Source organism: Fopius arisanus, unplaced genomic scaffold (assembly GCF_000806365.1).
Source record: "Fopius arisanus strain USDA-PBARC FA_bdor unplaced genomic scaffold, ASM80636v1 scaffold00052, whole genome shotgun sequence".
Lineage (NCBI taxonomy): Eukaryota > Metazoa > Arthropoda > Insecta > Hymenoptera > Braconidae > Fopius > Fopius arisanus.
In genome coordinates, this window is record NW_011887791.1 from 446,937 (window position 1) to 471,114 (window position 24,178).

Here is a 24,178-nt window from a genome sequence, read left to right on the forward strand (position 1 = left end):
TCAATTGTCATGCTCCCCTGATACTTTTTCAAAAAATTTGAATTTTCACATTTCAGCGAATACTTCCTCCATTTTCATGCTCCCCTGATACTTTTTTGAAAAATTTGAATTTTCACATTTCAGCGAATACCTCCTCCATTTTCATGCTCTTAGTGCATTTTCTCAGTGCATCCAAGGGTTGTATAAATAAATAAAATAGTTTTCGGGGGCATCACATTATTTATTAATTTCAGTATTCTTATGATAATTCAAATGAATGAAAAAACTGGTGAACATTGATATCGTATCATTATTGTCAACGAATATAAAGTTGCAAGTGTTGTCGGTTGTTTAAGTGACTTTAAAAATATTCTAATCATCGAAATGAACAGTGAAAGAAAAATTATCTCTAGACTTTAGCTTGGTGCTCTGATGGTCTCATATTAGACTCTGAAATGATATTGTTTGCAACTATATTTTTTCTATGTTTCATCAGTAACAATATGAGCCCTTAGATCCGATAAATTTGAGAAAAAATTCTTCCTCATGTTTTATTAGTTTTTGTTTTTGGGCTGACAACACTACACTAGCCAAAATGATAGTACGTATTGACCATGAATCATCTCAATATTTTTTTGTAACGAAACAAAAAAAAATATTTTTTTTTATTTTTAAATGTTTCTCGTTTACTGATCCTTGGTCTGCATGAACTTGATGAGATCAATGACACGGCTCGAGTAGCCGAACTCATTGTCGTACCATGAGACGAGTTTAACGAATTGGTCACTCAATGGAATTCCAGCTTGAGCATCAAAGATACTGGAGTGAGTATCCCCGATAAAATCAGAGGAGACAACGTCCTCCTCGGTATATCCGAGAATGCCCTTCAGCGGTCCTTCAGCTGCTTCCTTGACTTTGGCCTTGATAGCATCATAGGTAGCTGGCTTGCCAAGACGACAGGTAAGATCGACCACGGAGACATTAGCAACTGGCACACGGAATGCCATACCAGTAAGTTTTCCATTTAATGATGGAATAACTTTGCCAACAGCCTTAGCAGCACCCGTTGCAGCTGGAATGATGTTTTGGGCTGCGCCACGTCCATCACGCCACAACTGGAGGGATAAATAATATTACGATTTTTTTTTAAACTGTCTAAAAAACGGAAAAATAATTTTGGCTAAAACGGGCCAAAAACATTCTTAATTATAACATTTACCTTGCCCGATGGCCCGTCAACGGTTTTCTGGGTTGCAGTTGTGGCATGAACAGTTGTCATCAGACCCTCAACAATTTCAAAGTTATCGTGAATGACCTTGGCCAATGGGGCTAGGCAGTTAGTCGTGCAGGAAGCATTGGAGACAACTTTGAGGCTTGGATCGTAGGCGTCAAGATTTACACCACAAACAAACATTGGAGCGTCTGCTGATGGGGCTGAGATGATGACCTTCTTGGCTCCGCCCTCCAGGTGAGCCTAGAAAAATCAATCCGAATCCTCGTTTAGTCTTATAACTTCACTACTCAGTACTTTTGGGGGACACTAATTAAAACGCGATAGGGACTAACTGAAAAAAATTATCCAATAAAAAAGAAAAGAAAATTACGCAACGGAAAATGATGTCACTTCTCGTGATGACATCATATTAAAAAATTGGTGATAACTATTGAGTATAAAAATAATAATAATAGTGTTTTTTTTCAAGCATCAAAGGCTGTCTTTTTAGAAAAATAGTAAAAAAATTTTAGTCAACATACAGAGGCTTTCTCGATAGTGGTAAACACACCGGTGGATTCAACGATATACTCAGCACCAGCCTTGGCCCATGGGATGTCTTTGGGATCTTTGGCGGAGAAGACTTGAATTTTGTTGCCATTCACAACTAAACAACCACCTTCAGCTTTAACTTCACCCTTAAATCTGCCATGGGTGGAGTCAAATTTGACCATGTACACCATGTAATTAAGATCTATGAAGGGATCATTGATAGCCACAACCTGAAAAATTAATTTTCACCACCTTGAATTCTTTTTGTTCTTTTATAGTGAATAATTTCGTAATTTCTAGCTGATTATTCGACGAATTGTTTTTAAGATTTGAATTTTATTTTAATTCAATTACCTGTCCTCCACGTTCGAGGGAAGCCCTCAGGACGAGTCGTCCGATACGTCCAAATCCATTGATTCCAATTTTACTCATGATTGATGATTTTGTTTCCACCAACTGAGGGGATAATTAGTTATCATTTACTAATGAACTAATTATTCTTTGATATAAAAAGGGTATGAGAATAGAAATGACTAGGGAAGATGCATCAAGCGAATTTATAACCTAGGAAGTCCTATCATCCGGCGAAAGTCATCAAGAACAGAATTACTAAACCTGCATTTCTTTGCATTAATCCCAAAACAATTATATGATATTCATTCAAACATCTATGAGCTCCTATCACCAGAAAAATATATAATTCTATATCAATAATAATTTTATTGGAGCTATACAATTATATCATCTGTTATCATCGTTAGTAGAAAATATCATTGTGTATATGAACTTATTTATGATGTCCAAAAAATTAAATTAAGAACTGTAAGTCTGAAAAAGCAGAAAAAAAATGTTCCGACAAGTATTTTTGGGTCGGCCATAGCTACTAGGCATATGGCTGCCATTAAATTCACGTAGATGGGTCGATACTCTGGAGCATGTCACGTTGAAATCTATTCATTATAACACGAGATTCCTCGAAGAGTCCAACATGTAATCCTCATATTACACAATGAGTACATATTTATTAATTGTTCTAATTGATTTTCATTGCCATTCCAGATTATTTAGAGAGCATAAAACGCCGGATATCTGATTGAAAAATTCCAGTCCCGTTAAAATCTACGCTTTTCCCAACAGTTGCATCATCAGAGACACAATTTCACGGTTCATGATGGCACAATGATTCTGAATTAAAAAAACAAATGTCTTTTTTTCATAAGATGTGTACTCATAGAATTTAGTTTCAAAAAGTATTCGTCTTTTTCTTCAATTTATAATGAGAAAATCTTAAGTTTCAGGTGTATCATATACGTGAGGGAGAATTAATTTTTTCATACAATTCTTGATGATGCCGTATTGTAATTAATTTTGACGAGCAAATGAGATGATTGTTAAGATGATGATGAAAATGAAGAAATAATAGAATAAAATATATTGGTTTGAAACTTACGTAAGAATGATTAGCTGTACCGACGTCGAAGTCGACACTTGAACAGCCAGGGGCGTAATGTCAATTGAAGGGCAAAATCGCAAATATAAAAGACCTATGTGTCGACATGTGTAGTACCATCACTGATTATGCGCATTGCATAAGGTCCATTCTCATTGGCTCCGTTGATCGGCTATTTTCGGCCGTGAGAAGCGGTAAATTCAAATCCATGTCGACGAGGTAAACTATAGGATACGTTTATTTTTTCTGTTGAATTGTATTTTTTTTTCACCTGTTCAATGTTTCTTTATTTTTGTTCTCAATTGACAGTACATAGTAGATTTCTTGATGGATGATGTAAGACGAATTAATAATATTAATTTCCTTCTTCAAGTATTTCTCCCGTCACACAACCTTTGCCTTCATCAACTTCGTGCATAAATTTCATCAAGTCGACGATCCTGTGAGCAAATCCGTACTCGTTGTCGTACCTGGAATAAATTTTCTTATTTATACGGTAAATCAGATTTTTCGGATGATACGGATGGAAAATATTTACCAAGCAATGATTTTTATGAAAGTGCTCGTCTGAGGGATACCGGCTTTTGCATCAAAAATACAGGAATATTTCGTGTGATTGAAGTCAGAAGAGACAACGTCATCTTCGGTATAATGTAGAATTCCTTTGAGAGTCGTTTCTGATGCTGCTTTCATCACTTTTTTTACTTCATCGTATGTCACCGGTTGACTTACTCTAGAGAAACATGAATTCCACCATAAATACACGGAGAGAAATATTTAGTAAAAATTACGGAACTTTCAGTTCACTTACCGATTACGGAGTTGATTCGAAAAATTTAAGTGACGGTATCGTTATTTTTCACCGATAATTCAAATAAAAATTACGGAACACCGCGGAAAAATTCCGTGACTTTAGATAAAAATTACGTGACAGTTCCGTAAAATTTCCGACAACTACATTTCGCTCCAGAATTACGGAAAATACACGTAATTTTTATTGAATATTTCTCTCAGTGTAGTAGAATAATTTTTTCAAAGATTGGAATGAGTGAAAGATCGATCAAACAAATCATCCATCAAAAAATTATTTTTAATTCGACATGACTCTATTCGCGTATTCGAGTATTTTTACATATATTTCCAATATACGTCACCTAAGGGTGATGTCACATAGGGATACATTGGGAATCGGCACTCGAAAAGCAATTGCAGATATCTTTTCCTTCAACTCCGGAAGAATCTTTGAGATACATTTGGCAGCTCCTGTGGAGGTGGGAATGATGTTCTGGAGGCAGCCTCTGCCATCTCTCCATAACTAAAAATTGTCTCAAATATTATTAAAAAATCGAGAACATCTCCGCATTTTTCGTAATTTGTCGCATATTTTATCAAAAGTGTCGGAAATTTTCCTGCGTTTTTTCTAAGTTCTACGGATTTGCGAAGAAGTTAATAAAAAATGCCGACAAATTATTACACGATAACATTTCACCGCTCATTACAACTAAACTATAAAAAAATGAAATAACTCAATTGATTACCTTTCCAGTAGGTCCGTCCACAGTTCTTTGTGCGGCAATTGTCGCATGAACACTGGTTATCATTCCTTCAAGAACTTGAAATTTATCATTCATAGTTTTAATCAAAGGCCCAGCGCAATTAGTTGTGCAGGAAGTAGCAGAGACAATTGACCCGTTCTTTGGTGAATAGCAGCAGTGATTCACTCCGAATACGTACATAGGGGCATCAGTTGAGGGGGCGGTAATTATAACCCGTTTCGCCCCCCCGTCCAGATGCAGCTTAACAAGAATTTAATTAAATTATTCCCGATTTCCATTAATTTTTTGCCTGCTAGATGAGAATTAATTTCCATAGTTTGCCCGCAGGCACATAATTATTCATTTAATAAACAAGTAATGTTTAAAAATTACATTTAATATTGATCTCGTAGGATTTTAACATACCGAAGCTCTTTCGAGTGTTGTAAATACTCCAGTGGCTTCGATTACAAAATTAACTCCATGAGCTTCCCATTTTATCTTTGAAGGATCTTTTTCTTGTGATGTCGCAATCGAAACGTCTGAAAACCATAAGGATATGCCACTATTTTTATGTACTGCTCCATGATTTCTCACCTGGCAATCGATAAAAAAATCGTCTGACCAAAAAAGAATAGATTGACATTTTTTTTATCCAAGTGTACGCCAGAGTCAATAATTCGAGAACTATAGATTAAAATAATTATTAAAATTCAGAACAAGCCTACCTGCTATAACAACAGCATTTTTTTCACATTCTACGGTCTGAGGATAAATACCATGTGTTGAGTCGTATTTTAGCAGATATGCCATGTAATCTGTCGGGATAAATGGATCGTTGATGAGTTTCACCTAAAAATAATTAACAAGTATAGAAGAAATTAATTTAATTGGGGGAGAATTTTACATCGAGGTTTGCCTCTAGACAAACACGCAAACACATCCTGCCAATTCTGCCAAAGCCGTTGATTCCCACAGTCAACATTTTTTACCGTCACAATACAGTTTACTCAATAATTTTTGGAAGTGAAAATTTATTACAGGCGAGACATGCTACAACAATTTTGAGGTGATTAATTCTTATCAGCTTACAGTAATTTGGTTAAAATCCTTTTCACATTCAACTGTTCAATTAGTCTCCTAATTCATTATTATCAAATATAATCTTATCGATTGCCATTCGCAGAGTTGAGAAATATATACTTTCCGTATTTTGAATAGGAATGCTGCATTTTTTGAATTCTACAATTTTACTTGAAACAGATGGAAAAAGGTTTCGGCTTGGTAATAAATTTTTTATACAACCCTTAACAATTTTTATATCGATAAGTGTTCATTAAAATCACAAACTAATAATTATTGGAGCGGATATTTATTTCAGTTATTCAACGATAAATATAAGAATGAATAGATTATCGGTAGACATTCCTTTAGAAGCGGAATTTATAATTATTCCTGGAATTTCTCTCCGATTATTGATTGAAATGGATTAAAATTTGGGAAGACTGAGTGCGTGCCCGTGATAATAAATCGCATACCTTTAGTCGTGATTGTAATTTTAAACAGGCTGGTACTTGTATGCCACGATGGTTCGTCCTGTGATGTATATGCGAGGAGAAACGGAGAAAAAAATTAAGAGTTTTATCGCAGCACATAAGTGGGGTGTACGTGCGGCTAATATAAGTGGTGAATAAAAATTAATAAAGGCATAAACTAATGAATTAATTCGTTGTAATCATTTAATTATACTTGTATCGGCTTGGAAATTATTTCTGCATTGAGAGTAATTATAACGATCAGATCCTAATTATCATATTTTCTCGATTTATTCTAGTAAAATTATGGGATAACTTTATTCCTCGTTACTATATATGCGATAATCTTTAAAATCCTAAATCAATTGTAATTAATTTATTCGTTTCCGTTTGTGATTTATCATTTGATGATTTTCATTTTATAATGATTACTTCTGATAGCGATATTGAGGTAATATTGACTGGTTATATTGCTGTCTCAATTTACAGCTGAATTTGAGCTCCTGGAAGGAGCACCTCTGGATCTTCCTCGGGGTGTTGGTTCCATTCGTGAATTTATTGAGAGTATCAAAGAGGTGAAAACAAAGTGGCATAATGGAGTCATGTACTATTACGTCCAGGACGATCCAAAAATATCACACCTAACAGAAATGATATCCAAACAGAAGTCATCATCTCGAAAGAGCGCAAAAGTGAGTGTCTCCGATGTAAAAATTTCGCATTTTACATACGCTTACGTAGAACGTCCCCAACCCCCAGTAAAAAAAAGCATAAATTACTGTAATTATTAGCGAATAAATTATTTAAACTTTGACATGCAGGATTGGCGCGCAATAGCAAGAGAGATTGGAAATGAAAATCGACGAGAAAAAAGACAGAAATTCTACGAGCAAAATAGAGAATTGAATTCATCGAATGAGTCAAGCAAGAAGTCATCGGGTGCCTCGTCGAAGGATTCTCGTGGACGTGTTATTAAACCCATCACTAATCCACCACCAGCGAATCGTCGAGTGGTGCACACTCCCCTAGTCTCCAACGGTCAGCTCATCGGTGATGATTTTTTCCTTCAACTTGCCATTCGAGAGTTGAAGGAGCCAATCTGGAGGGAATGGAGAAATGGTCCTTTGCACGCTGGACTCTGCGTTAGTGGGCAGACTGTCCGAGATTGCATTAAAGCACTACGGGAGGTAAACATTATGTCCAACAAGTTGGTTATCATGCTTGGGGCAGAGGACATATATCAGGGAAGAGAGGCTGCATTTATCCAGGAGGATTATGAGGAACTTCTAGAACTCCTCAGCAATAAGTTCGCATATTCGGTGGGAGGCATTACCCTGTGCACTATTCCTCCTCTCGGTAATATCAGCTGGTTGAATCAACCTACTCAATTTACCGCCCTCAGGGCTATCAACTACTTCATCGTCAACCACGCCTTGGTCAACGGTTATCAGCTTGCTGATTTTTTCAGTCATTTTTCCAATGTACGAGGAACACCGAAATACGATCTCTTCCAAGTGTGAGTACTTCACAACTTTCGGGAATTATTTATTAACAGCAACTCGAGTGTTTTTTTTATTCGTTGGTTTTTTATTCATTTCTAGAGAGATAATTGTCTCAATGATTCTGGTTAATGTGACGATTGCTCTGCAATTGTTGATGTTCTTATCCATTATTTTGACGTATTTTTCAGGGAACCTAGAAGAGTATCGGGAACATCATACTCGTACCTCCTCTTCAGCGAGCAAGGTCGCAGGTTGGCCATGACTTTATTAAGGCATACAATCGACTGCAGCCTTCACGACGACGTCTGATTAAATTTTTTATTGCCGTTTTTGGGTTTTCATTTCGATTAAAAATCGGAATTTTTCGGTGGAAATTACGAAAATCAGTTTTTTTTGTCAAATTTGCTAAATAATATAGTTCGATACCATTGAGACGGAATTTTGACAGGTGTGGAGTTGCCAAACACACGGGGAAAAATTTCCGGTTCATTACATGTGTCAAAGTAATATTTATTGAATGGAATGCAGCAGCATCGTTGAAAAATTTACTATTGAACAAAAATTCTTAAATTTTGTGAAAAAAACGAGATACTTAACATAAAACCGAAACGACGATTGATATTATTCAGTATATGTTTATAAGTATATGTTTAAAAAAAATGTACTGTACGTTGGAGACGATTATGAATATTTCCGGTGCCTAATCTGCGGCAATGACGCAAATTGAATTTTGTACATTTATGAATGCATGTAGATCGTATTATTTGTATATTTATTTAGCCTTCGAATTATCGTAAACACTGTAAATATTAGAAAACTGAGGAACACGTGAGAAATTAACAAATTATAATTTATTGATAAATATCGAAAAATGCATTTTGATATTTTTCTTACCTTCTCTCTTCGACAATAATTTATTTAATAATTTATTTAATCATTTCAGAATAAAAAAAAGGTGATGGACGGAGGATAAATAATGAAAGCACAATTTATTATATCATAATATCTATTATCTCCATTTTCATTCAAGTTATTATTAGTCATTATTATTTACAGTAGATAATGTGAAGCAGTTAACGTACATCTAACATAACGGAGTAAGTTCAAGTGCTTCAACACATTTCTTATATTTTATTGAATACAAATGCCTTAGCTTCAATCAAATAATGTTCGAATACTTGCTTAGTATAACAATTGCTGTATTGTGTAATATTATAATTTTTTAAGTAAGGCGCAATGGCAAACAATGCTCTAGTAAGGCGATTAATTTGTTGAATGAGGATTATGAATTTTAAAATTTTTATGAGTACATGCACTGAAGTTTATTTTATTTTCATGTTAAAACAAAAAATAATTCTCGATTAAAAAAAATGTAATCCACAAAGTACGTGCTAAAAATAGCTTCATAAACTTGAAAAGTTTTATCAAATATTTTAAAACAATCCCCTTGCTTCGCTTTTGAATAAAAAAATTCCTCTGCATGATTACAATCATCTCATCGCGGTGAATCATTCATTTTCACGCCAATTTTGTTCCACTGGCTGGATAAAATAATTAAAAATAACAATCAATTTGTCGTAAGGAATTATTCAAAATATGCATTTCTGGATTAGTTATGGTATTTAGAACTGTTAAACACTTTCTGGTACGATTTTATCGTAATGAAAGGTACTGCTAGAATAAAAGCTGCCGCGTTTTGGCTTGTGCGGAGTTGGAATTTCTTCCTGGAGGGGTTTGTATACAAGACCACAGTTTTTATTATCAATGAGGCCCTGACGAAGAAGAAGCGGTGGTCGGATGACTGGACCACGGCCACGACGGTTAGCAAGGAATCGTGCAAATTGGAGGACTATGAGTAGAATTGCCACAGTGCCAAAACCAAAAATCAACACCGGCCAGAAGACACCATCGTACCACACATGACTCTCCTCAGGTACATACCATTCTCGGTACTCTTCTGTTTTATCGAGTTCATTCCACGCGTCCTCAGTAAGTTCATCAATTTTTTGTCCGTGGTCGAGCTGAAATAATATATGACGCAAAATTAATTAATCAATTATTTCCATTATAAAAATATATTTTTATTATATTAAAAAATGAATTGTTAAAATTTTACTTTTGTGATTAATTTTCTCATATTTCTGTATACTATGAGAATTCTTTGAAAGATAAAAGAAGGTTAAATCCTTACAGTATTAAGTTTAGCGATGTCAGCCTCCAAATCCTGTTTAGAGAGTTCAGAATTCTCTTCATCATCAGTGTCGTCAGAAAATATATTATCAACAGGTTTAAGTACAGATGCTTTCTTTGGAAGCCTAGAAGGTGGTCCATCAAACTCATCGCTGCAGACAGTCTTCGCTAAATCGCTCCATTCCGTAACCCCCTCAGCTTCTGCATACTCCCCATTTTTAATATTGCTAATATATTTCAAAGTTTCCATTGGGGTGACACCGTGACTGCTTAGCCATTGAATTGCTTCAACGAATTCATTGTCACAGACCAATGGGTTCATCGAGGTATCAAGACCAGACAGCTTCGGCATTGCCTTCAACTCTTCTACCGTTATTCTTTCCAGTTGATTCCCACGAACCGATAAAAATCTGAAACATAAATGAATAATTACAGTCAAAATATTATTAAAGATCCAATGGATATTTTAGACCTGAATGGATGCAATGAGACGTCATCGTTCAACCCTACCTAATAGACTTGAGCGGTTGTCTCGCTTCACTCCAAATTCTTCGCAGCTGACACTTACTAACATCCAATCTAGATAATCCTGGTGACTGCAAAAATGGAGTCACCTGGAGAGCGACTAGGGGATTTCCAGCTAAATTCAACTTGTTCAAGGTTGAAGCGCCACGTAACATGCCAGTTGGTACGGTGGTGATATCATTTTCGGAGAGATCCAGTTCCCTTAACGAACTAAGAGGCTCGAATAGCCCGTTGGGAAGTCCGGTGAGCTTATTTTTTGCTAAATTGAGACTCGTTAAGGCTGGCATTGTATTGAAAGTTTCAGGTTTTATGTGCTCCAATCCACAGTTAGCAGCCTCCAATCTGTAGATACTGTAGGTATCATACTTCAAGCCATTCATTTTGAAGACAGGGAGTGACCTGAGACTGGGATTATCACTCATCAGCAGAATCTGGAGTCTAGGATTGTTCTTCAAATGATGTTCGTTGATGGACGTCAATCTATTGTCACTTATGTCTAAATAAGTCAACTGATCCAGATGAGCAAATGCGTGGGAATGAATTTTCTTTATAGCGTTAAAGGAAACCACCAATTTATCAAGCGAGGGAACTCCAGCAAGATCATCCTTACCGATCGTCTGAATTTTATTACTGGAAGCGTGTAAGAACGTTAGTTTTGAAGCATTGATTGTGGCCAAAGTAGTGAAGGCATTCTCTGATATCCGCAGTGTTTGTAAACCCTTGCCCTTGAATATATCCCTCGGCAGATCATCCAACATATTTCCAGATAAATCCAACTCCAACAGAGAGTCCAGGGGCTCGAAGATTTTCTTTTCAATTTTTCCTAAACGATTTTGTTTAAGATTCAAGTAAGTCAGATTGGGCATTTTCTTGAAAGCAGATGGAGGCAGATCAGGCATTGAATTCCAAGAAAAGTCGAGCTCTGTTACACTCTGGGCATCCAAGAAATAATCCTTGGCTACTGTCCAGTTTCTCCAGAAGGGATGTCCCGAAATGGTGAGGAGAGAGAGTTGAGTATTGTTTTGAAAAGTATCAGGATGGATGTCGATGATGCCATTGCGGCTGAGATTAATAGCGAAAAGATAAGGAATTCCATCGAATGCCGTTCTGTCTATGACAGAGATACGAGTATGTACGATTGTGATGGATTCAAGTTGTTGGAGATCTCGAGCGCGCAGTGCGTGGGGGCCTAGCTGGATTTCGCCCGCATTTTCTATTCGCAAGTGGGCGACAGCAAGGCCAAATACCTGTTTGTCCACTAGTTTGCTGCATCTTGCGGTGGTAGATGCAGCGTATTGTGCACTGCATCTACAATAATCAGGGCATGGCATCACAATCTCCTCTTCGTCGTCGGTATCGTCGTCATCCTCATTATACTCATCGTCATCGTCATCATCATCATCATCATCATCATCACTCTCTAAATTATCTTCATCATCTTCATAAGCAACGTCAGTTTCAGCGTCAACTAGTTCTTTCATAGCTTTACCTTCGGCTATAGTTGTTGGCTTTGGCGTTTGGGACTTCGGTGTTGTGATGGGCTGAGGCTTCGCTCGCATTTTTTTCGCAGCAGCCTTTACCGCTTCGGCTAATTCACCCTGAAGTTTTTTATCACTCTCTGCTTCTTCTGTCAATGTATTGATCTCCTGGAGCAAAATTTCTTTTGGGTTACTTATTGGATGAGCGAAAGTCGAGAATTTAGCTTCATGGTGGTTTGCGTCGATCGATTGCTTCTCTGATCCAGCGACTTTCGCAGTTACTTCCGGTAAATTGGTCACCGGTTGCGGGGACCCTGATGGTTTTGGGGGTTCAGGTTTCTCGGTAGTTTGGTCTTCCGTTGCGGGGATTCTCTTCACTTCCGTTGACGTTGGACTCGGTGTCGCTGAAGCGTTAATGAATCCTACTAACAACACTAGTGACAACGGCAGCAGCCAAGCTTGCCTACCGCGTCGCTTCATCGTAATATTGTCTAAAAAAAAACAAAATAAAAAAAAATTGTTTAAATGAAAATTGAAGAGACTGAGAAAAGAGATTCACCATTGAACAGATCTTTTGCGAAAAGTGACAAAAAATTACCAAAAATTTAGAAAAATCGGCGCGCGATTATTTAACCCGATAAGTCATCGAAAAACGATGGAAAATAAAATCGGTATATTGTTGCACGTCAATCTGATTAAAGGTTTCTCAGAAATTCATTTAAAAATACATGAAAAATGGGAAGATATCGGTAATATCTACTTAAACGAAAAATAGGTCATTATTGGGTATGTCACATACACGTCGTACTTATCAGTCACATGATAAATACAATTTTCTCGTCTCATTCCACTTAGAAGAAGTCACCTCAAATAACACTTATAAAACGTGGAAATATTCTTAAATAATTACACTAAATTTAAATAAAATAACTGAACAAAGTCCCAACCAAAAGTTTTTATTATTATTAATGAGTTGATTTTGATAGGGAATTAAGGAGCGAAAAAAATTAACGGATTGGTGAATTGGTGGAGGCTTTCTGGTTGTGCTGTAGAATTTTCGTATTTACGGAATTGAGGATGACCAGAGGAGAGATGAAGCTACTGAAAAAAAGCAGTGTATTATTAGTGTATTATTGATGAACACCTGCTTGTTCTTTGACGTTGGGATTGGAGCACCGGTAAAAGGTAAGACTGAGAGCCGAAAGGCAACACTGCGGTGGGAACAAAGAGTCGAGGGCACTGTCTGGGGTCTTCTTCTTCTCTTCTTCCTTCTGCATTCATTCCCTGACTCTTTACCCCTCACTCGTCGTACCTTTCGGCCACCGTCTACTATTATTCCTGGCATCCACAGCTGGTCAATGCTTTTCGGGTTACGTCGTGATCTCCTCGGGGCCTTTTACCTCTTCACGACCACCTCGGAGAACATTCTATCGGCAGTTTGAGTTTAAGGAAACGTTACAGTTTGACTAGATCTCGAAAGATTGTAACTTGAGGCGGAGGCCCAGAATATTGGTTTTTTTCTTCCTTTGGAGATTTTATTTCAGAATTTATTTGCCACTGAATATTCTGCAAGAACCAAAATCAACAATAGTCCTGGAAGTCCCGAGTTTTTTTAGGTAATTCGGTTGTCGATTTTTTTTATTGATTTGGTCTTATAATTATAATAACTATAGAAATATATAACTTATTGCAAATTACAGGTGGGAATTTTGACACTTGCGGGAGACGATCGGATCTTATGAATGTTAAGGATTAATTATTAAGTTGATCGTAGTAAAATTGTTGCTGGTGGGACGAATGTTGTAGAATAGAGTATCAATTTTTTTTTTACGTTTTATCACGTAATCATTGAGGAAATTGAAAAAAACCTATGGAATAGTAACCGAGTTACAGGAAAATCATGATGAGACATGACAACGTTGGGAGAACGTTGGCACGTTAGTGGGCGGGGCCTTACTTTAGCGGGTCGTTCAAATGTTGAAAGTCCCACTGGAGTTCTTCCAAATCGAAGAATATCAATTCCGGAAAGAAAAATGAACTTTTCCCATTTTCATTCGTGATAAAATATTGAACAATTATAAAATTTATTATTGTTCCACTTATTTACGAAAAAAAGAAATTAAAAAATAATTCATGGAATTCTTTGCGCAATTTTTCTAAATATTCGGCAATTTTTGCCTACGGTTTTTCGTGGTTAATTTCCGGATGCATATTGAATTTTATTTTGAAGAAATTCAACGATCGCCATGGAATTAAATGACAACGTAGTTAAAGGATTACTCACGTTTTCTTTATCCGCGAAAGCTACCAATAATTATAAAAATTGTGACTAAATGCGTTGAATTGGATGAAGAGAGAACTCCCTATGAAAATAGACGCATACGCAACGTGGACTTTCATATCCCCTTTTTATCGCGAAAGATAACATTATCAATAAAGCGTTGAGTGTTATCGTTTAGTTCTACCTGACGCGAATACCTTCGGTTCTCTTTACGTAAGCCAGAAACACAATTTCATTTAATACAGAACGTTTAATTCGAAGCTGCACTCTCCTACAAGGGAACAGACTATTTTCACTGATGCATAATTAGGAATCATCTACCAGCGGACAATTTGCAATACGAAAGATTGACACCAAATGCTTTCCGCGAATTGAAACCCTTTCAGTCCTATTAGACTGTCTTGAATATTTTTAATACTTCATTCAATTCGAGTTTATGTCAATAATTATTGAGAATATTTATCGGTATTCTGCAATCTAATTATTATTCAAATTATCCTTGTTCTGTATCCAATTTGACTTTTGTCTCTTGGAAAGAAATTTCCAAATGGGTAAATATATTTAATGCTGCCCCACCGGAGTAATTAAATATAAATTGCATAATTGGAATTATTGTGGACAAGAAAGATACTCTGAGAAAACCCTACGGTATATTCTGGTCTTTATTTTTTTTTATTCCATTAACATTTTGTTCAAATTTTCTCATGCAAATTTTTAGACCGACGTAATGAGGCTGTAATGCAAATTTAATTCAATAACGTTTGCTTATATAGAATCACCGACATGCAGGTTTAAATACGCAGTTAACAGGTTTAGTGGACAATCGATACATGCGATTTTTTTGCAATCGATTCTATACGTATGCGGTAAAGAAATTAAATCACATAAGCTTGATTATGCATTTTAAGTCGTCCCCTACAATCTTCGAGAATTTCATCAATATAATGAGTGATAAAAATAATATTTGAAGAGCATAAATTGGAAGGAAGACGAGGGAAATTATTTCTACGTTAATATTTGCGAAATTTCCATTCCCTCAAGGAAAAGGAGATTATTATTAATTTTGTGTTACGCACGAGCTGCTAAGTCTTTTTTTTTTGTAAATTTCTGGGAAACCCTGGGTCAGGTTGATGCAAAAAAATATATGGGATTTAGATTTTATCAGTATTCAATGATTCATAAATTTTCAGGTTCGCACAACTATTTTTATAAGTTTACTAACAATGGTGGAAAATTCTTTCACAGTGATGAAACTTCGCGAGACGTTGAGGAATTATAAAATTTGAAAACGATATATTTTGCCACGTCGATTCTATCAATCATTTCTCGGAACTGAAAAAATGAGAAGATATCGGCAATAACTTCTGAAGGTTGTTGTCACGTGGCAGTCTTTGCAAAAAATGTATGCAGTATAAAACGACCCAGATTAAAAGACAATCTTTTGACAGTATATAGTCCCACTTGATTGATTGCATTGTGTACAGACCGCTGAAATATAACTATACATTTTCCACTGCAACTACTCTGAATTACGCCAATTAATGAAATTTCTGCAATCATTAATAATTATCGAGCAGTCAATTAAAAAAATTCTAATCCCTGACGCTCGATTTAAACGCGAAAGTAATAATTTTTCAGGTACTTTTTTGAACTATTCGCCATAAAAATTTGAACAAAAAACCGTTGAGTAAATATTTCACCTAGCAACCAGATTAATAATAGACAATAGTTATATCGCTGGAGGTTATACACCTTTCCTCTTTTTTTCAGTTTGAATTGAAGCGATGTGATTATTCTTTATCTATTCACAGTTGAACGTATTGAATTTTTAATCTCCTTGATTTCTCCTCTTTTAAATAAATAGCCATTGTCATAGCCAGTTTTAGTAGACTCATCCTCTCATTTTGAATAATATTTTGGAGAAACCTTGCAACAAATGGTAAGGTCTCACACCTGCATTACACGTTTCTGGAATGCACTGTTCATCGCACGCGTTCGCAATATTGTACTCGTTAAAATTGCAACGTCGCTTCTGCAATTCAACAGGTTACAGTTTGCATCGGACCACTGATGTTTAAAAATACATCTACACTACGCTCTTGCCTCAACGAATTAATATCAATGATCCAGAGTAATTATTCTCACATTTATTTTCCTTTGGCGGTTCATGCATTGTTTATTGTTCCATGTTTTATTTTTATAACGGATTTAGGCGTTGATCGAAATGAAATTCATCTTGATTTCATGTACCCTTACTCCAGAAAGGAGAATAGTCATAAGTTGGAGTGACCTCGATGTCACATGTGAAAAATGATGGAGGAAAAGTACATAAGTATGTATTGGAACTACATGAACACCTGTTTGCATTGACGCATTGAAGTTTGAATTAGGCATACGATATTAATTTCCTGGTAAACGTAAGATATTCATCGTGATTATGGCTCTATCAAAAATATAAGACTGGTTGATAAGATCTAAATGCAAGAAACGAAAGTGGGCGTAATCGAATCCCCGAAACCAAGGATGAGGTAAAGCTCGAGACTAACAAATAATAAAATAAAAAAAGGCGTAAGTTGGAATCGCGCGGTAGTGGGGACCTTGAATCATCCATTTTTGTCTTTGAATACGACAAAAATAGATCGATAATCATTCAAGAGTATTCCAGTGATCTGTCATTGTAAAATCCCTCTTCCAAAACCGCGGAAAAATAACCTTTCCATACATCAATGAAAGAAAAATCTAAAAACTCGTTAATACTCACTCTAATTCCAAATAAATCAAGTCTGAATTGCCTATATTCTCTTCAATAATCACTGTATTAATATAAAATGAGATTAAACTAGAACAGAACAATGACGATGATGATAAAGCGTATCACTTGTAATCCGTATCGCACAGATTTTCGTACTGTCCACGTACAGCAAGAGAAGTTTCCAACGTATTGGAGTTTCAATGTACCTCTACTTGTTTTCCTTTTTTTTATCCTTTTCTTTCACGTTGACGTACATAGGAATGTTTCGAGTGTTCTTCGGTGACTTCGTGAACGTTCGCTGAACTAAGGTAGGGGCCGATCGGATGACGTGCCGTTGGGCCCCCTTTCGAGGACGAGGAGGAACGCAGAGGGGAAAAAAAAACGATGACGGGACTTAACCGCAGAACCACGAGAAGAGGACGTGCCGTAGCATCTGGATTCTGGGAGAATTTTACAGAATTCATTGACGCAGGTAAATGCTGAGAAGCGAACACATGTCGCCACCTGTTGAGTTTCGATGTTATTTCATCGATCTGAAGATGAATATTCGACTAATGATCTCATTGTTCATATTTTTCTTTTAGGCGGGAATCGGTTTGCATCGCTTCCTCAATTATTTTTTTTCAATAAAAACTTTTATTTTTTCATAAAAGACTTTTTAATTCAGAATAGAAAATAGTAATTCTTTAATTACCGGATTTTTTTGGTTAAGAGGAGAGAATTGAATTTCTGACGTGATACTTGGAAACATTGTTTATTCATGAAGAAAGGTATCACTATCTCAGTAAACAAAAAATCTTTTCTCAGCTACTCGCATCCAGATTGTTCACAAATATATGCTGAAAGTGTGCTTGAAGTCTTGAAGCCTTCTTTTATTGCTTGAGCTTGATAATTGAAGCAGAGAGCTTCATCGTCGAGATAAATTTTACAGGAAATCACTTCCGACGAGAAATATCTTCCATTCATAAATTAAGATGAAGGACTTGACGTCTTTCATTTCCGATTATCAAGTTGACTGTCTTCACTCTTATCCGTTACCTTTTCTAACTCAACATCGTCGTCGAATATTTTGACATCTTTGACGAAATACCAAACTCCGATGTCGAATATCGTTCCAATAGTGACGAAACCTAGAATATAATTTGAATGAATAATAACTGATGATTTAAAAACATTGGCATTGACATTGGCATTTACTCTGAATTATCCTTCCCGATTGATTTCACCTCTTTTTCTCTAATGTACATGCCTAATTTCTAAAAAAGAATTGATAAAAAAAATACTCACTTGCAGCAGTGAAATTCAGTAAATACCGAAGGAGTTCGCCATTGTACAACCAGCAATTTCCCGTCCCGGTGCACGTTTTTCCCCATATCAAGCACGTTTTGTCTGCAACGACACGTTATATTCAGTACGGAGACCACCTCCCCCAAAATAAATCACACCAATCATTCCAAGTAACACAAATGCATTACCTAAAATCAATCCAAACAAAATAGGTGATGGTATAAAAGCAAATAGACTCATGATAGTTAAACCGAATCCCATGGCTACAGCTTTGTCCTTCTCCTCGACGCATCTGACTGAGACTAGAAAATTGGAGGCACGTCCAGTGGCACCACTGAATTTCAGAAGACAAACTACAGCCAGAAACAGATAGAAAGTATTTTGACAATCGACAGGACATGGTCCCGAGGTCGCTGATCCTGTGAAATCGAGGACATTCGATGAGCTGTCAGTTGTGGTCGTCCAATTACTCGTTACGATGTCATCAACTCGATTGCGGTATGAATCAGTATATCTCCATTTGATGCACGCACAGTCCGAGTATTTTTTAGTGCCATCAGGGTTTACCTAGAATCAGTGAACATCATTAATGTGTGCTAAGTTTCCATTTTGAGAAAATACATTTGACAGTCCAAGCGCACTCACTGTCAGTGTTCGACATCCAGCATGACAGGCTGATATATAGGTCCTTACGTCCTCAGAACACACGGGATTATACGTTACGTAATCACAATTGCAATCATCAGTGCACGAGGTATGAGTTCCTGATGTACCCGCCATGATGACTTGATTATCATTGGCAGAGCATCGGAGAAAAGCGTAGGATATCATCCCCATAACTGAAATCGCACCAACGATGATATTCCAAGCTGCTAAGTACCTAGCTTTTGGTTTATACTTGGAGATAACGAGACCAGAAATTAATATTCCAAAAGCCGTGAAGATCAGGCCAACTGTGCCTGTTATCAAGGATGACACTGAAGCTGACTGTCTGTACTGAGTCTCAATATATTTTGGCATGAACACCCAATATGGCATGTAGCCCAAAAAGTAGAAAACTGTTGCGAGGTTGTTGCACATTAATGTATTGTTCGTCAAGAGCCGTCGAAATGTCCGCAGCATGTCCCCCAACGAGGCTGGTACGTCTGATCGATTGTGCTTGATATCCTCAGGATTGTGTTTCTCTTGTAAATCTCGCTGACTTGACGACAGCTTACCACGTTCGGATGCGAGAATCTTTCTTGCTGCTGCTCGAGGAAGAGTTTTTGGGAAAAGCGCGAGAACACTCGCGAAGATAAACAGGAGGACAGCTAGAATTATCCAACCCATCCACCATGCCCCCAACCATCTATCAAGTAATTTCAATTTTTGTATCATTAATATAAATCCGTTAAATATCCTTTAACGCAGTCTCCAGACTCTTTTCGCTATGAAAGCATCGATGGTCTTCTCTTAATCTCTATTTATTCAACTGATTTGAAACGTCAATACACTGAAATTATCGATAAAGACATTGCCCTGTTATGTTAACAAATGAGATTACCTTGGATCTGTTGTACTAATTGTTGGGGTGAGTGTTGGGCTGATGTAGAATTTCAGGGCGAATGATGCCAATCCATAGCCAATTGCTGGGCCTAACATTCTGAGGAAATAGGAGAAGCTAATCAATGCTGGGGTTTTTGATTTTTGAATATTGTCGTCCATATAGGATACACCTAATGTGTAGTAGAGAGATCCACCGATTCCCGCAACGAGTTGAGCTACGAAAAGAATGACCTGCGGAGCGAAATTTCCATTTTCCTCTATGCAGTCCGTGCCACGGTGCTCCTTCGTCAAACATAAAAATTTCTTGTCTTTATCTTGTCCTGGGAGGAGTGCCGTTGAATTTGATGTGCCTGATGGACTCATGCCACCGTGCTCTTTCGTTAATTGTAAAGCATCTTCACCCGGCCCATACAGAAAATGCGGAAGCATTGTTAAACAGCAAAAGAGTACTACCTGAAATATCGATATTAAATTATGAGTTCTTCATAAAGAAAACCAAACTCAAAATCTATTGCTGAATTTATGAATTAATGAAATAAATCAGCATAAACGAGAATAAAATAAATATTGTTCAGCGTTGGTTGTGGGATATAAAATTTATAGAACCCGGATCCCGAAAATTTAAAATAAATTTACTAAATGATAATTATATAATAATAATAATTATATAATAAATGGTTATATAATAATAATAATTTTAATAAATTTAAGTAAATTTAAATTTTAAAATTTCTAATATTCCTGGAATAATGTCCTTTTTCTGGTACTACCTCAATTTCGAGGACCTGCCTTTTTAAATCGCATTGTTTCCGTCAGTATAAATGATTGATAATTTGATTACGAGCATTCTACATTCTCACCCTTCCATCTCAGCACCGCTCATCTCTGATCCGAAGTATACTTTCCAATTATATGCAATAAAAATTCTTCCGATTGAAAATACCTCGACATTGAATTTCATTTTTTGTAATGTTTTCCCATATCTTACATTTGTATCCCCTGACTTTGCCCTCCCTGCCCAGCCTGGCGTTAATATTCCATTCGAAAACTTCACGTGACCATTGAAATTGAAAAACCTTTGAGCAATGTACTATAGGCTCGGCCTCTCAACGTAGATAAAAACTTAAAAGGAAAGCTAGCAGTTAAACCATTAAAAAACACTTACAGTATAAATTCCAAAAGCTATCCATCGTGGTCTGTGCCCCCTTCCAGCATAATACGATAGTACAACAGATACAAGAAGTTGGGAAATGTCATTTCCCACCATAATAATACCTGAATATGAATCACTCTTTAAAAAAATTATTTGAAACACCCTAAACCGATTTATTGTCTCTACTAACCCGTTGTTTTCGAAGGAATTTTGAATCTCTTCTCCAGTGTAGTGATGGTGCCATTAAAATATGCATAACTAGCCGAAAAGATGCAGCCAAGGATCCCATAAAGAAATACATATGCTTTTTTATTGGCAAATCTCTGAAGATTAGGACCCCGAAAGCACCAGATACCGCAGGAAGTGTCATCAGTCAGTGGAAGCTCCTTGAAGAAGTCATCAACATCTTTGACGGATGGTGTGTGCAATGCTGGATATTGGACATCGGTCTTTGACGGCTCCAACAGTGATTTATTCTCTTCACTATTATTCGCAGCGTTTACCTCACTCTTCGTACTATTCATATCTTCAGCAATATGTTCTCCCGCGGATCAACTCGAATACGAATGATTTTTCAAAAAGAAAAGAGGTGAGCTGTATTAGTTTGTCGAATTTCAGGAATCCAACGATCCACTTGCTCATGTTATTTTTTCTCTCATACAGCTAGCTTTCATTGTCTTCAGAATATGATTTGCAATAAACAATTAAAATCCAGCGCAAACACTTGAATTATTCGTGAATGAATTTGATTGCTCGGCAAATTGCAGGTAAACTGTCGATTACTTTTCTCCCTGTTTCAAAGTAAATTACTTTTCTCAGAGCTACTATCTCCACGCATGTAATGACTCGACTATCATGAATACACAACGTATAACGTAAATTCTAATGGAATCCCCACCGTTCTATAAATCTCACGTATGTGGCCCGATGATTCGCCGATTTTGATGCCCATAGGAGGGATAAAGATGATACGTGAGATACCAAATGTTATGAGAACTGATAAACGTATGATCTTTGTGTAATTTTTATTTTTACTTATTTGTTTTTGCATTTGGTTGGAAAAAAGTATGTTTTATTTCTTCGAGTGAGATAAAGACAGATAAACTGATGAAAACCTTTCCTATCTCGGCCAAAATTTATGATAACGTATTGAAGAGTGATGTGAATACTCAGATGACTATCATTTCAATGACTTTTTTTTTTCTTCATTTCAACGATTTCATTTTGCAACCTATTCTATGTGTTGAATCGTAAATTGCTACCTAAACTGCGCGCTGTATACTAGGCCATCCAAGCTGTGGTAGATCAACCGTCTTGAATATGAACTCATATTGTGAGCCCATTATCATTTAATAGAACGAAGGACTCTCCGCCGGATGAATTAGTACGCACTAGTATATCGTCTATGCTGAGTGTAACATAAAATACTACACCTTGAAATGTAAAATGTGACAAATGGAATAGAAACGTCTGCACGCTATAAAAAATAGAAATAAAAATAATTCATCCACCCATAAAAGCTAATTGCCATTGATTTCTGCAAGTAGCGATTGATTATTTTGTTGCAGTACGTTTATTTACTGAGGATCATGCGAATGAGGCAGTCTCATAAATGAGGAGTAAATAAATAAATTATCGAGAGAGCCGATGATTTTTTTTTTTCAGCGCATGAGAACGATAGTCTCATTTTGTTGAAGGAAAGACGTCATGTATTTATTGTTCAAATCGCTTCAATCAATATCAACATTTTTTTTTCACACGTAGAAGGAATAAAACAGAAGTGTATCAATAATTGAGAATAGAGATTAAGCCAACACTAGGCCATGATAATGCTATCTCGAAAAAAGTAAACAATTCAGAGGAAATTATCAAGAGCCCAGAAAAGGTGCCGGAAAATATCATTGAACTGAGAACCTGGGAATGACTCGTGAAACTGATGAATATAAATAATGATGGCAATATGAGACAAAATCCAGGATAGTAGCAGTTGCGAATAAAAATGCCTGATAACGCGATTGTAAATTCATCGTTTGAAATCAGCAATCGCTATTTCACAATCTGTACAGGACTATATCGAGAGAACATTAAGGTAAATCATGTAAGACTAGATGTATCGTAGCGAAATGTGTAATCTCATACATGGCAGGTGACAGAATGTATGCGAAGAATTAGAAACAACCGTTACTCAAGGTGATATAACATTTGTTATTAATTTAGTCTCAACCAGAGTTACCAGACGGCAATTATTTTCCGAAAATAATTCTTGATTTTTTAAGAATGGCATATCAGAGCGCAGTCTCGACGAGATATGAGTGTCACTCGCGATATCGATTTCACTTGATTGATCGTGACTGCATAAAATCGCTAAGTGTTTTTGAGAACGCGATGTGACAGCTGTACAATTTTTCAGTTTTTTAGGCTAAACATATTGTCTCTGCTATCACATTCGTTGATTTTTTAAGTCGATCATCTTTTGAATCTTCAATTCTATCTGTCATGATAATATACTACTAAGAGCAGGGATGAGCAACCTCTGCTCTGAGAGCAAGTCGTGCTCCCGATCTCTATTACTGTATAATAAAGGGTAGACGAGAGCCCTTGTGTCGAGTGATGGGCCTTTATGACCCAGATCGAAAAGGCCCTTCTCGGCTGAAATCAGCGAAGTGGGGGTAACACTTTAGAAAAGGAAAAGAGGAGAAATGTCGCTGAAGAAAAGGAAAGGCGGGGAAATAAGTAAAAAATCGAAAATATGAAATTTTCTTCGAGATAAATGGTACCGATCTTTCATGTTTGCTTATGAGTTTCTATTCATGACGCGCAATTTTGAACCTTCACGTAAATTAACGCACGGGATTTTCGTCGCCTTGGCTCAATCTACCGGTGTAACTCGAAAGATTTGACCTCAAGCTGATTTAATGATCCATGAATTGAAAATATGTTTAAATTAACAACGTGAAATTATCAAACTTCGCAGGTGCCTGTCTGTCACTTTTATATTACTCTGTAAGACTTGTCCTCATGCGGAAATATTCATTAGAAACCCATCTTCAAGTCTAATTGAGTCATTTTATTTCACCACTTTACTTATTCAATTGTTCTAATTTTGACTGTACGAATAAGGCCGGAATAATTCTCATTCGCGGGTCATGGTCATTATTCTGATTTAAAAATGAAACGATCAAGTGTCCGTTTCAGTATCAT

General features: G+C 36.5%; 5 protein-coding genes across 9 annotated transcripts; 1 reads left to right on the forward strand and 4 right to left on the reverse strand.

Annotated features, from left to right (window-relative positions):
• Positions 1 to 199: 199 nt before the first annotated feature.
• On the reverse strand, positions 200 to 3,292 carry LOC105267993 (glyceraldehyde-3-phosphate dehydrogenase 2). The gene is made up of 5 exons (XM_011307208.1): positions 3,195 to 3,292; positions 2,099 to 2,200; positions 1,735 to 1,974; positions 1,199 to 1,453; positions 200 to 1,094 (listed from the first exon to the last, which is right to left on the reverse strand). The coding sequence occupies exons 2-5, from the start codon at positions 2,174 to 2,176 to the stop codon at positions 666 to 668; spliced, it is 1,002 nt and encodes a 333-aa protein (XP_011305510.1). The 5' UTR covers positions 2,177 to 2,200; positions 3,195 to 3,292; the 3' UTR covers positions 200 to 665.
• A 47-nt stretch (positions 3,293 to 3,339) lies between these two features.
• LOC105267991 (glyceraldehyde-3-phosphate dehydrogenase) lies at positions 3,340 to 6,001 on the reverse strand. Of its 3 annotated transcripts, none has more exons than XM_011307206.1 (7): positions 5,822 to 6,001; positions 5,458 to 5,581; positions 5,156 to 5,271; positions 4,733 to 4,990; positions 4,349 to 4,509; positions 3,733 to 3,927; positions 3,340 to 3,664 (listed from the first exon to the last, which is right to left on the reverse strand). In XM_011307206.1, exons 2-7 carry the CDS (start codon positions 5,540 to 5,542, stop codon positions 3,550 to 3,552), a joined length of 930 nt encoding a protein of 309 aa, XP_011305508.1. In that variant the 5' UTR covers positions 5,543 to 5,581; positions 5,822 to 6,001; the 3' UTR covers positions 3,340 to 3,549. The 3 variants fall into 3 exon arrangements, with proteins under 3 accessions (XP_011305508.1, XP_011305507.1, XP_011305509.1); XM_011307205.1 differs by having other exon boundaries at positions 5,637 to 6,001; XM_011307207.1 differs by lacking the exon at positions 5,822 to 6,001 and adding an exon at positions 5,637 to 5,698 and having other exon boundaries at positions 5,458 to 5,547.
• Positions 6,002 to 6,280: 279 nt separating this feature from the next.
• On the forward strand, positions 6,281 to 8,634 carry osk (oskar). The gene is made up of 4 exons (XM_011307204.1): positions 6,281 to 6,415; positions 6,754 to 6,956; positions 7,086 to 7,780; positions 7,955 to 8,634. Exons 1-4 carry the CDS (start codon positions 6,316 to 6,318, stop codon positions 8,073 to 8,075), a joined length of 1,119 nt encoding a protein of 372 aa, XP_011305506.1. The 5' UTR covers positions 6,281 to 6,315; the 3' UTR covers positions 8,076 to 8,634.
• A 120-nt stretch (positions 8,635 to 8,754) lies between these two features.
• On the reverse strand, positions 8,755 to 17,190 carry Gp150 (glycoprotein 150). 3 transcript variants are annotated; one of them, XM_011307211.1, is made up of 4 exons: positions 17,002 to 17,190; positions 10,467 to 12,450; positions 9,958 to 10,366; positions 8,755 to 9,787 (listed from the first exon to the last, which is right to left on the reverse strand). In XM_011307211.1, the coding sequence occupies exons 2-4, from the start codon at positions 12,437 to 12,439 to the stop codon at positions 9,398 to 9,400; spliced, it is 2,772 nt and encodes a 923-aa protein (XP_011305513.1). In that variant the 5' UTR covers positions 12,440 to 12,450; positions 17,002 to 17,190; the 3' UTR covers positions 8,755 to 9,397. The 3 variants fall into 3 exon arrangements, with proteins under 3 accessions (XP_011305513.1, XP_011305514.1, XP_011305511.1); XM_011307212.1 differs by lacking the exon at positions 17,002 to 17,190 and adding an exon at positions 14,244 to 14,327; XM_011307209.1 differs by lacking the exon at positions 17,002 to 17,190 and adding an exon at positions 13,104 to 13,496.
• A 540-nt stretch (positions 17,191 to 17,730) lies between these two features.
• LOC105267995 (solute carrier organic anion transporter family member 5A1) lies at positions 17,731 to 21,890 on the reverse strand. The gene is made up of 7 exons (XM_011307213.1): positions 21,168 to 21,890; positions 20,990 to 21,099; positions 19,823 to 20,277; positions 18,925 to 19,627; positions 18,468 to 18,846; positions 18,280 to 18,381; positions 17,731 to 18,122 (listed from the first exon to the last, which is right to left on the reverse strand). The coding sequence occupies exons 1-7, from the start codon at positions 21,499 to 21,501 to the stop codon at positions 17,986 to 17,988; spliced, it is 2,220 nt and encodes a 739-aa protein (XP_011305515.1). The 5' UTR covers positions 21,502 to 21,890; the 3' UTR covers positions 17,731 to 17,985.
• Between the last annotated feature and the right edge of the window lie 2,288 nt (positions 21,891 to 24,178).

What these genes read in the sequence shown, in the direction of transcription:
- LOC105267993 (XM_011307208.1), bottom strand. Translation starts at nt 2,176, where the DNA reads ATGAGTAAAATTGGAATCAATGGATTTGGACGTATCGGACGACTCGTC. An exon ending in CCCTCGAACGTGGAGGACAG is followed by an intron (nt 1,975 to 2,098) that starts GTAATTGAATTA and finishes TTAATTTTTCAG; the next exon opens with GTTGTGGCTATCAATGATCC. An exon ending in TTGACGGGCCATCGGGCAAG is followed by an intron (nt 1,095 to 1,198) that starts GTAAATGTTATA and finishes TTATCCCTCCAG; the next exon opens with TTGTGGCGTGATGGACGTGG.
- LOC105267991 (XM_011307205.1), bottom strand. Translation starts at nt 5,714, where the DNA reads ATGTTGACTGTGGGAATCAACGGCTTTGGCAGAATTGGCAGGATGTGT. An exon ending in CAACACTCGAAAGAGCTTCG is followed by an intron (nt 4,991 to 5,155) that starts GTATGTTAAAAT and finishes ATTCTTGTTAAG; the next exon opens with CTGCATCTGGACGGGGGGGC. An exon ending in CTATGTGACATCACCCTTAG is followed by an intron (nt 3,928 to 4,348) that starts GTGACGTATATT and finishes ATGTTTCTCTAG; the next exon opens with AGTAAGTCAACCGGTGACAT.
- osk (XM_011307204.1), top strand. Translation starts at nt 6,316, where the DNA reads ATGGTTCGTCCTGTGATGTATATGCGAGGAGAAACGGAGAAAAAAATT. An exon ending in ACGTGCGGCTAATATAAGTG is followed by an intron (nt 6,416 to 6,753) that starts GTGAATAAAAAT and finishes CTCAATTTACAG; the next exon opens with CTGAATTTGAGCTCCTGGAA. An exon ending in CATCTCGAAAGAGCGCAAAA is followed by an intron (nt 6,957 to 7,085) that starts GTGAGTGTCTCC and finishes TTTGACATGCAG; the next exon opens with GATTGGCGCGCAATAGCAAG.
- Gp150 (XM_011307209.1), bottom strand. Translation starts at nt 13,236, where the DNA reads ATGCAGAAGGAAGAAGAGAAGAAGAAGACCCCAGACAGTGCCCTCGAC. An exon ending in CAACGTCAAAGAACAAGCAG is followed by an intron (nt 12,451 to 13,103) that starts GTGTTCATCAAT and finishes GTTTTTTTTTAG; the next exon opens with ACAATATTACGATGAAGCGA. An exon ending in CAACCGCTCAAGTCTATTAG is followed by an intron (nt 10,367 to 10,466) that starts GTAGGGTTGAAC and finishes TTTATGTTTCAG; the next exon opens with ATTTTTATCGGTTCGTGGGA.
- LOC105267995 (XM_011307213.1), bottom strand. Translation starts at nt 21,501, where the DNA reads ATGAATAGTACGAAGAGTGAGGTAAACGCTGCGAATAATAGTGAAGAG. An exon ending in ATTAGTACAACAGATCCAAG is followed by an intron (nt 19,628 to 19,822) that starts GTAATCTCATTT and finishes ATTACTTGATAG; the next exon opens with ATGGTTGGGGGCATGGTGGA. An exon ending in TTTGTTTGGATTGATTTTAG is followed by an intron (nt 18,382 to 18,467) that starts GTAATGCATTTG and finishes GTGTCGTTGCAG; the next exon opens with ACAAAACGTGCTTGATATGG.